The sequence below is a fragment of the Quercus suber genome, unplaced genomic scaffold (assembly GCF_002906115.3).
Source record: "Quercus suber isolate HL8 unplaced genomic scaffold, Cork oak 2.0 scaffold_54, whole genome shotgun sequence".
Classification (NCBI taxonomy): domain Eukaryota; kingdom Viridiplantae; phylum Streptophyta; class Magnoliopsida; order Fagales; family Fagaceae; genus Quercus; species Quercus suber.
Genome location: NW_027069519.1, coordinates 447,611 through 459,358, shown reverse-complemented (window position 1 = coordinate 459,358; position 11,748 = coordinate 447,611). Strand labels below are relative to the sequence as shown.

At 35.3% G+C, this 11,748-nt stretch overlaps 1 protein-coding gene across 1 annotated transcript; it reads right to left on the bottom strand.

Annotated features, from left to right (window-relative positions):
• Positions 1–318: 318 nt before the first annotated feature.
• On the bottom strand, positions 319–11,192 carry LOC136066993 (cuscuta receptor 1-like). Its single transcript, XM_065772154.1, has 3 exons — positions 10,817–11,192; positions 6,110–6,218; positions 319–1,270 (listed from the first exon to the last, which is right to left on the bottom strand). Exons 1-3 carry the CDS (start codon positions 11,190–11,192, stop codon positions 319–321), a joined length of 1,437 nt encoding a protein of 478 aa, XP_065628226.1.
• Positions 11,193–11,748: the final 556 nt, after the last annotated feature.

The following is an 11,748-nucleotide window of genomic DNA, read 5'->3' as shown; positions in this document are numbered from 1 at the left end:
AATTTTTAATGATATTATATACAAAATAAATTTCACATGGCCCATATAAAAACTTCTCTACAAATTATTTTAAAATGAAATTATAACAGACCCGCACATGACATTGGCTAGTCACAAGAATTACAATACGAGTGAAAAAGTACTGCAAGTGAGCTCCTTGTTTCATAACAGAGCATGATAACAATTATTCAAAACCAAACATGCCCATACACATAGGTATTTATCAATAATACCACAAAAGGTTTCTACAGAAATTGAGTACATCTAATGACACATACGGCTTGACAGCTCTTTTAGGGTATTTAAAGCAAAAAAATATCACCAGTACATACGATCCTCAACCAAGTTGAAGCATCGTTGCCGCCAATGAGGATTAATATAAAGAACACTGACTACACCCAAAAAGAAAATAATGCAAGATACCAAAAAACTTGTAAAGAAGGCTAGAAGATCAACTTCATACCATCTGCCGTCATTTGCCTCTGAAGATTTTTGTGATGATGGAGGTGATTCATCAGTATCGGTGCAACTTTTCTTTAGTGGTGCACCGCAAAGAAATGAATTTCCTTCATAGCTGCTCTCTCCAAATGTTGAAAATTGTTTTTTCATGTCTGGAACTTTGCCTGATAAGTTGTTGTAAGCCACAGTGAAAGCTGCTAGAAACGTCAGATCAGTCAATACTGAAGGAATTTCTCCACTCAAATTGTTGTGAGAAAGGTCTAAGCTTTCCAACTGAGTCAAATTTGAGAATGTTTTTGGAATAGGACCATTTAATTGATTGTGAGACAAGTTCAATGCAAAAATTGAAGATAGCCGTCCTAGCTCTGGTGGGATTTCACCCGTTAACTTGTTGACTGACAAATCCAATGTAGACATCATATCAAGGACGAGACCATGGTACAAGTTAGACCTATATTTCGTCAAAAACTCAATCTCAACTGGTATATGGAAATCAAAATTTGTCCCTTCAATTTGACTATCCTTGTTTAGAAGAGATTTATATGGGAGGGAAAAACCAGGGACCCAGCCAAAACTGTTCATTGCGTAGACTAATTCACTAGCAGCTAGCTTCCCAAAGGTTATGTTGTAAAAGCAATATGGTATTGTCCCAGAAAAAAAGTTCCTTGAAAGATCCATTATGCCTATCTTCTTTAACCAACAGAGCTGCTTTGGAATCGTACCACTAAACTGGTTGCCACTCAACAGAAGTACTCTTAATTCAGAAAGTCTGTAAATTTCTTCAGGGATATTGCCGGAAAAACTATTATCTCTAATGTCGAATGTCACAATATATGATGAAATGAGAACAGCTTTTGGTAGTGATCCCGTGAGATTGTTCCCTCGCAAAAGTAGGTGCGATGGGTTTCTCCTATTATATAGTCCTCTTTAAACGATCTTGGCCTTCCACTTGTTAATCATCCAAGCCTATACTTGAATGCGTATCCCATCAGACACTCTCTCTGGCGTCTTGTGAGTTGCAGTAACTGAGGTAGCATTGTTCAGGGGTCATTCTCTCATCAATATAGCCAGGACGTTAGTTGTAGGCATTTAATGCAGAGGTGACAGTTTCTCCTTGAATTGCTCCTCTACTGTGTTCCCATGGCTGACCCATTATACCTGTCCTTTTCCTTGGGATGCTCTAGGAGGCTGCCTTTGATGGCATGCCACTCTTCCCTTCTGCGATCTCGGTTGGCCGAGGACAAGATCGTCCTCGGCGATGTTTCAGGGCACTTTGGACTTGCTTCTTTCGTCCTTGGCCACTTCTTCCTCTTCGGCGTGGGCTTTGGTTTTAGTATAAAGTGGGTCACGGTTGCCAAACTCTTCAACCCCACAAAAAAAATATTAACATTTTGTAACAATTGAGAGTTATTCAATTGTATTGTTTTATTCAATTGTATTGTTTTCGTATTCTTGAACTAGTTGTTTGATCTTAACAAACAAGTGAGAGCAATAAAATACTGCATATATATCTAGCAACTATTCAAATAATCAACTAATGCAACCATATAAAAATATAGGATAAAAAGTAAAATTCATCATTTATGTTTTACTAAAAGGACAAAGTTTAGCTACAAAATTGGTTGTAACCTTAGACTACAAACTTACTTAATAAAATAAATATTACTGCATATTTTGAAAATCTAACCGTTGAATTACATGTTCTTTACGCTTTTAATGCACATGTCAATTTTTGTATCAATCGGATATCATTTACTATATAATCTATAATTTTATATTTTATACATAATTTTAAATTACAAAAACTTGCAATTTAAAATTTATTGATGACATAGCTATTGATCTTTAATTTTCTTGAAATTTTGCGAACATGAAGGATAGAAGAAGAAGATGTAATTCAATGGTGAATTTGTTAAAATTCACTTCTAATAAAAAAATATTGAGTGAGTTTATAGCCTAAGACTACAATCGATTTTGTAACTAAACTTTGTCATTACTAAAATTAATTTTAGTCCTTTAACTTTTATTTTTTTTTTGTTCAATTCAGTGCTCTAAATATTAAACTTGTTCAACTTAGGATTTCTTTCTATCTCCATCCAAATCACTCCTTTAACTTTGGTTTTTCTTTTTTTTTTTTTTCTTTTTTTTCTTTTTTCTTTTTCATTTTCTTTAATTTAAAACTCCAAAAAATTTAATAAAAAATATATTTTTTAAAAAAAAAACTAAAATTTTCTAAATTAACTATTTTCAAATGTGAATTTTTCATAAATGATGAATTCAAACAAGTGAGACAATAAAATACTGCATATATATCTAGCAACTATTCAAATAATCAACTAATGCAACCATATAAAAAAATAGGATAAAAAGTAAAATTCATCATTTATGTTTTACTAAAATTAATTTTAGTACTTTAACTCTTTTTTTTTTTCTTTTTCTTTTTTTTTTCAATTCAGTTCCCTAAATATTAAATTTTTGCAACTTAGGATTTCTTTCTATCTCCATCCAAATTAGGGGTGTCAATGTTCGACCCAACCCGCGAACACGACATGGGTTTTTTCGGGTTAGGGTTGGGCCTTAATAGGTTTGGGTCATAAATGGGTTGACCTGAAAGCGACACGATAAGAAACAGGTCATAAATTGGTCAACCTGCGTAACCCGCAATAGACACGTTTAACACGCCAATTTATTTGTGTTAACCCGAAGTGACCCACTTAACACAACCCGTTTAACTCATATAACAAATAAATATTTATTTTATTTTAGATTTGTCAAATACCTTTTATATCCAACATATATTTTAAATTTAAAAAGAAAAGTGAGTAATTACAAAAATTTACAAGGGATATAATTAGAAAGTGAAACTTTACAGATCTTAGAACTACTAATACTTTTTTTTTTTTTGTGGCATAGAACTTACACAAATGAAATTGGATGAGCTTGTGGAAGATGTTATAAATTTGGACATCAACAAAGAATCTATGGATGATAATCGTGGTCATAATCAGGATTAGTCTACTGTTTGCTCAAATTCTTTCAATATTGATACTTAGCATTTGGCGACTTCCAAGAATATTATATTTTTGTTGAACTATGTTATTTTATTTTGTGAAACTTTGTTATTTTGAATTTGGGTTGAAGTGTATGCACTTCTTTTGGAGTGTAAAGAACTTATTTCTAGATGAATGTTATATTTTTGTTGAATTATATTATTTTGAATGTGGGTTGAAGACTTGAAGTGTATGCACTGCTTTTTGGGATGTAAAAATAATTATTTNGAGGACGATCACTCTTCCTTTCTGTGATCTCGGTTGGTCGAGGACAAGATCATCCTCAACGACATTTCAGGGCACTTTGGACTTGCTTCTTTCGTTCTCGGCCACTTCTTTCTCCTCGGTGTGGGCCTTGGGCTTAGTATAAAGTGGGCCACGGTTGCCAAATTCTTCGGCCCCACAATAGCCCCTCAAAATCCTGTTGTCCGGCTCCTCGGACGAAAAAAGAGGATTTTGATGTCTTCGGGTCTTTGTCATGGCTTGTCAAGTCTTGTTCTCTGTCAGTGCCCTCTTCACTTGTCCAAGGCACGTTCCTAGCGCTTCGGTATACGAGGCGGGCCCTCATTAATATCTTTATGAAGTGACGCAGATCCAACGATTGAGGATTTCTTTGGAAATTGAGCGGGATTTATTTCGCTTGTAACTCTTTCTTTAAATCTCGTGCAAATTAATTTCCACTAGGTTTCGCCTTCTATATAAAGCACCCTGGGGAAATCATTCTTTCTCATTTACAGATCCTTGAGTTCTGTAGGAATCTCAAGTTCTCAACCCTTCAGGCATTCCTAAGGACCTTGCCAAGATCGTGATCAATGCCTAGGGAATGAGGTGGCCGAGGATAAAAGCAAGGGTAAGGAAACTAAGCCCCCCTTAGAAATCAAGGATGCCGCCCACATCCTGGATGACGCAGTTGAGGCAAAGAAAGCAAAGGCCAAAGATGTTCCTACCTTTCAACCGAGCAAGAAAAAAGACCCTCCTCCTTTAGCTAAGAACCAAAGCAGGTGTAGATCGCATCAGACTTTTAGTGCGACAAAGTTCGGGTCTCACCTGGCGACATATATCATGTGTGCATAGATGTGAAAGCGACCCAGGGCTGATCAAGCAAATCAACAAGGACAAGGATAAACGGGTTTCTTGTTTCTCAGCCTTGATAGCAGAACATCTTGCTATTAGGAGAAAAGGGGTCCATCAACCATTTCCGCCTTTTCTTCTTTCTCATCGCCGATACCACCCATACTGGCTCGATTACTGCTAGAACAAGATTGTGAATCTACCATTCCTATGGGCTTTATCTTTTTATAGTTAGCTTTAAAACAAGCCTACTTAAGCCGCTTTATATATGACGTACCTTTCCTTTATTTAATAAAAAGGGTTGCGCTTTTTACTTTAAGAATCTTTTCTTTCTCTGCAGTAACTATTGCATTAATGGGTGTGTTGTTATTTTTCCCTCCAATGGGACTTAGAATTGATGTTGTCGGCAGTAACGAAAAGTTGTCACCCTGACTTTAACAAAATCGACGATAGCACCCGACTGCTAACTTTAAATAAGTTAACTATATAGCAATAATCAGGAAAATAACCGTGTGCTCTATACTGCAAACTGTGCAACGATCAAAGAATGTTGAATTTAAAGTAAGTGATTTGAGGGGACCATCGTGTATCAAGGCTCTGTTCGACATTTATAATGATGTCATAGTGCTGGTTTCCCCCAAGCGTCTGGTCCGAGGACCCAGGCCTACCTTAGGCTCTGTTTAAGCACTTAGCAGGAGATTTGAGGGACCCGACATAGCTAAGTTTCTTCTTAGCAGGAGGTCTGAGGGACTCGACATAGCTAAGGTTCTTTTATTGAGTGGGTAACAAAAAATGTTAAGCCCACAATGCAAATTTCAACTCATGCTTTATTTGATAATGGAGTAATCTCATTTATGCAGTTTGCCCCTCCTTTTTTTTTTTTTTTTGTTGGACGTACTTGGAACACCTTAAGTGATGCTCATGGACTTGCATTTGTTTACATCTTTGTTGAGTGGGGAAAGGGTAGGCAATCCGAGGAGCCGGTCTCCTTTTAGATTTTGCTTATCACTCAGATAGATGCTTGAAGTAGTTAATCCCCTCAAGGGTTGTAGTCTAAGGATCCGTACAACACCCTAATTCTGTTTAACCCTTAGGTAGTTGCTGAAAGTCATTAGTTTCCCCATAGGTTTGTGGTCCGAGGAGCCATGCGAAACCTCGGATCGGTCTAACACTTAGATAATTGTGAAAAGTTATTAGTTTCTCCATAGGTTTGTTGTCCGAGGACTATGCAAGACTTTGGTTCTGTCTAATACTTTAGATAATCGTCAAGAGTTATTAGTTTCCTCATAGGTTTGTGGTCCGAGGAGCCATGCAAGACCTTGGTTCTGTCTAACACTTAGATAATTGTCAAAAGTTATTAGTTTCCCCATAGGTTTGTGGTCCGAGGAGCCACGTAAGACCTTAGTTCTGTCTAACACTTAGATAATTGTCAGTGTGTGTTAATTCCCCCAAAGCAAGAGGTCCGAGGACCCGTCATAGCTAAGATTCCGTTTAACCACTTCAATAGATTAGAATGTATCAATATGTACCTTCCAGAACTAGCCCCGCCGCGGAGCCCCCTTGAATCGCTCTGTGTTGCTGCTACTTCCTCCAACGGAGGTCCAGCAAACACGGCCACCAGATTCGCGAGAACCTGACCTTTGACAGAGGTATGAGGCATGTACTTAATGTCAGAAGCCCCTAGAACTGTGCCCTATTTAGCAATCATCCCTATATAATCCGCACTTCGAAGTATAGACTTGAGCAAAAGCTAAGTTAAGACAACAACTGTGTGTGCCTCATGTAGTGTCTTACTCACATAGTAAACTAACCAAAATAATGGTTTTCTCCAGGGACTCTTGCTGATGGAGGCCTGATCCCACCTTAAATAACCGTTGCACTCGCTATCACACAGGCCTTTCCCACAGACGGCGCCAATTGTAGGGACTGGGTTTGAGCACTTCTTCTGTTGGATGAGTGGGTTCAGACCTAACTAGCCTAATACAATGAATTTGTAGAGAGTGGGTCAAAGAGTTAGGTTTTAGTGCGTGGACAACAGTTAATATGGCGTTCATGACAATCAAACAAAGATGAACTGAGTTTAACAAAGAAAGTTTATTCTCGACCCAATCCGATGAGTTTTGTTCTAGTAAATATTGAATGAGAACGGTTACAAGAGTTCTGGAGATTGTTATAGTGCTATCTCCCTCCTCTCTATGATGGGTTTCTCCTATTATATAGTCATTTTTAAACGATCTTGGCCTTCCACTTGTTAATCATCCAAGCCTATACTTGAATGCCTATCCCATCGGACACTCTCTCTGGCGTCTTGTGAGTTGTAGTAACCGAGATAGCATTGTTCAGGGGTCATTCTCTCATCAATATGGGCAGGACGTTAGTTGTAGCCATTTAATGCAGAGGTGACAGTTTCTCCTTGAATTGCTCCTCTACTGTGCTCCTATGGCTGACCCATTGTACCTGTCCTTTTCCTTGGGATGCTCTAGGAGGCTGCCTTTGATGGCATGCCACTCTTCCCTTCTGCGATCTCAGTTGGCCGAGGATAAGATAGTCCTCGGCGATGTTTCAGGGCACTTTGGACTTGCTTCTTTCGTCCTTGGCCACTTCTTCCTCCTCGGCGTGGGCTTTGGTTTTAATATAAAGTGGGTCACGGTTGCCAAACTCTTCGACCCCACAAAAAAAAAATTAACATTTTGTAACAATTGAGAGTTATTCAATTGTATTGTTTTATTCAATTGTATTGTTTTCGTATTCTTGAACTGGTTGTTTGATCTTAAAAAACAAGTGAGAGCAATAAAATACTGCATATATATCTAGCAACTATTCAAATAATCAACTAATGCAACCATATAAAAATATAGGATAAAAAGTAAAATTCATCATTTATGTTTTACTAAGAGGACAAAGTTTAGCTACAAAATTGGTTGTAACCTTAGACTACAAACTTACTTAATAAAATAAATATTACTGCATATTTTGAAAATCTAACCGTTGAATTACATGTTCTTTACGCTTTTAATGCACATGTCAATTTTTGTATCAATCGGATATCATTTATTATATAATCTATAATTTTATATTTTATGCATAATTTTAAATTACAAAAACTTGCAATTTAAAATTTATTGATGACATAGCTATTGATCTTTAATTTTCATGAAATTTTGCGAACATGGAGGATAGAAGAAGAAGATGTAATTCAATGGTGAATTTGTTAAAATTCACTTCTAATAAAAAAATATTGCGTGAGTTTATAGTTTAAGGTTACAATCGATTTTGTAACTAAACTTTGTCATTACTAAAATTAATTTTAGTCCTTCAACTTTTTTTTTTTTGTTCAATTCAGTGCTCTAAATATTAAACTTGTTCAACTTAGGATTTCTTTCTATCTCCATCCAAATCACTCCTTTAGCTTTGGTTTTTCTTCTTTTTTTTTTTTCTTTTTTTTTTCATTTTCTTTAATTTAAAACTCCAAAAAATTTAATAAAAAATATATTTAAAAAAAAAACTAAAATTTTCTAAAATAACTATTTTCAAATGTGAATTTTTCATAAATGATGAATTCAAACAAGTGAGACAATAAAATACTGCATATATATCTAGCAACTATTCAAATAATCAACTAATGCAACCATATAAAAAAATAGGATAAAAAGTAAAATTCATCATTTATGTTTTACTAAAATTAATTTTAGTACTTTAACTCTTTTTTTTTTTCTTTTTCTTTTTTTTTTCAATTCAGTTCCCTAAATATTAAATTTTTGCAACTTAGGATTTCTTTCTATCTCCATCCAAATTAGGGGTGTCAATGTTCGACCCAACCCGCGAACACGACATGGGTTTTTTCGGGTTAGGGTTGGGCCTTAATAGGTTTGGGTCATAAATGGGTTGACCTGAAAGCGACACGATAAGAAACAGGTCATAAATTGGTCAACCTGCGTAACCCGCAATAGACACGTTTAACACGCCAATTTATTTGTGTTAACCCGAAGTGACCCACTTAACACAACCCGTTTAACTCATATAACAAATAAATATTTATTTTATTTTAGATTTGTCAAATACCTTTTATATCCAACATATATTTTAAATTTAAAAAGAAAAGTGAGTAATTACAAAAATTTACAAGGGATATAATTAGAAAGTGAAACTTTACAGATCTTAGAACTACTAATACTTTTTTTTTTTTTGTGGCATAGAACTTACACAAATGAAATTGGATGAGCTTGTGGAAGATGTTATAAATTTGGACATCAACAAAGAATCTATGGATGATAATCGTGGTCATAATCAGGATTAGTCTACTGTTTGCTCAAATTCTTTCAATATTGATACTTAGCATTTGGCGACTTCCAAGAATATTATATTTTTGTTGAACTATGTTATTTTATTTTGTGAAACTTTGTTATTTTGAATTTGGGTTGAAGTGTATGCACTTCTTTTGGAGTGTAAAGAACTTATTTCTAGATGAATGTTATATTTTTGTTGAATTATATTATTTTGAATGTGGGTTGAAGACTTGAAGTGTATGCATATCTATGGATGATAATCGTGGTCATAATCAGGATTAGTCTACTGTTTGCTCAAATTCTTTCAATATTGATACTTAGCATTTGGCGACTTCCAAGAATATTATATTTTTGTTGAACTATGTTATTTTATTTTGTGAAACTTTGTTATTTTGAATTTGGGTTGAAGTGTATGCACTTCTTTTGGAGTGTAAAGAACTTATTTCTAGATGAATGTTATATTTTTGTTGAATTATATTATTTTGAATGTGGGTTGAAGACTTGAAGTGTATGCACTGCTTTTTGGGATGTAAAAATAATTATTTTTAAATAAATGTTATATTTAATATTATGCAGGTTGAAATGGGTTGTGTTACATTCGTGTCAACTCAACACGACTCGTTTATTAAGCGTGTCAAATGGGTTGGGTCAGGTCAACCCGCTTATTAACAGGTCGTGTTAGGGTCGAAGGATCATGACACGATTATTAAATGGGTCGGGTTAGGGTTAAGCTATTTAGTCGAATACCCCTACCTCGATACGACACGAACCCGACACGCTAACCCGAATTAACACCCCTAATCCAAATCACTCCTTTAACTTTGGTTTCTCTTTTTTCTTTTTTCTTTTTTCATTTTCTTTAATTTAAAACTCCAAAAAATCTAATAAAAAATATATTTAAAAAAAACTAAAATTTTCTAAATTAACTATTTTCAAATGTGAATTTTTTTTTTTTTCATACTAAAAAACTCATCCCAAAAAACAAAATCAATAGCAAAAAATTCAATCAAAATGTTCTAATTATAGAAAAATATATAAATTCAGTTCTTTGCACTTAAAAAACGCACAAACAGGACAATTCCATTTTGTAATCGTATCAACAAAAATGAACTGTAGGGAAAATAATTTATCCACAGAATCAGTCTCAGATCTGCCAAGACTAGAATCCACATCTATACGAAAAATGGCAAATAAGATGCCTGAGAGTTTCCTTCAACAATCACAGAGATATATATAAAAGTAAATACCGCGTAAGAAACTCAAAATAAGATTCAGAAAATCAATGGCAAATCCACTCTTCTTTCTTTGGTAAGCTACGCTCACACAACAAGAGAGTACTGTTGCATGCCTCTCACGCAACAAAAGAGAGACGACAGCAAAAACTAATTAAACCAAAGAATTAAAAAAAAAAATAGAGAGAGGAAAAAAATCGTCATCCAGAGAAGAGAGAGAGAGAGAGGATTGTCATTGCTCACGAATGCGAGGCTTTGATGACAGTGGCGATCTGGGCTTGTCGCTTGTTAGGTGATTGTGGATCAGGTTTGATATGGGTTTTTGGTATAGGGTTGTGTGGAATCGGATCAATTGGGTTAGATGAGGGTGATGGGGGGTTGCGAGCGAGGATTGATGGTGGTGGTGGTTTAGGTGATTTGGGGTTGTTTGGGTGATGGCTGACCTGACTTGACAAACGACGATAGCATCGTCTCCTTCGCACCACCACCATCGGGCCAACTCAGATCGTGCAACGAAGCCATGGCGCTCTCTCTCTCTCTCTCTGTCTCCCTCCATTTCTCTCTCACAGATGCCTGTTATCATCCACTTTTTTTTTATATGGAAAAAAGATTTAGGATTGTTGTAGTTATTGTGTTTGTGGATGATGATTAGTTGATTATAAGTTGTTTTATTTCTTTATCTGTGTGTGTGATATAGTAGAAGCAAAAACTCACATACCTTCGTTTCCTAGCCAACCAGCAATTCTGTTGTTAGATAAGTCAAGATTTCTTAGCTCCTTGAAAGGTTGAAATAGGGACATGTTTATATACCAAGTATCCTCATAATTTTGCTCTTGGTTTATATTGGAGAGTGTCAGCTTGATCACATGACCAGTGGTGGTGTTACACCTGACCTGCTCCCAACTACAACACTCACTCTTTGTGTCATTAATCCATGTTGGAAGAAGGGGTTCCGTACGATTAGTTTTGGATTTCAGAAAGGCCTTTAATTCTAGCAGACCCATCCTCTCATCCTCAATACAAGCTATGCGCTCATGAATTTGAACAAAAAGTAGCAGAGCCCACAGCAAAAACTTCACCAAAGGCCACTCCATTGACAAATATGATTGTGAAACACCTAGTTTCATTTCTAGCTAAACCAACTTCTGTGTAAGCACTCAAGACAAAAAAGTAATAAGTCTATTGGCCTTTATATAGAGAAAGTTATAAGTCTATGGGCCTTCTTTTTTTGATGAACTGCCTATGGGCCTTCATGTAGAGAAAGTTATAAGGTTTTCATATTTTAATCCATAATTTATATAATAAACTGTTGGTTAAGTCTCTGGGTATGAGAATCTCATGACACGTAATTGTCTTATATCTTTTCTTTTTTTTTTCTACAAAAATATCCAATTTTTCCAATGGGTTGTGGTTAAAAGAATTTATTAGTAGAATCCTTCGTTAATGTCATACATCTTTCTTTAGTCTAGTTTGAAAAATTGGCTTGTAGAAGTCACAACACGCAATGTTCATCTAATTGGACCTCATTTCAATTCAATTAACGAAATGAAATATTTTAATAACAGTTACTATATATATATATATATATATATATAGAGGGAGCGCATTATTTGCAAAGGTATAGATTTTGGGCGGGACAAATTTCAGTTA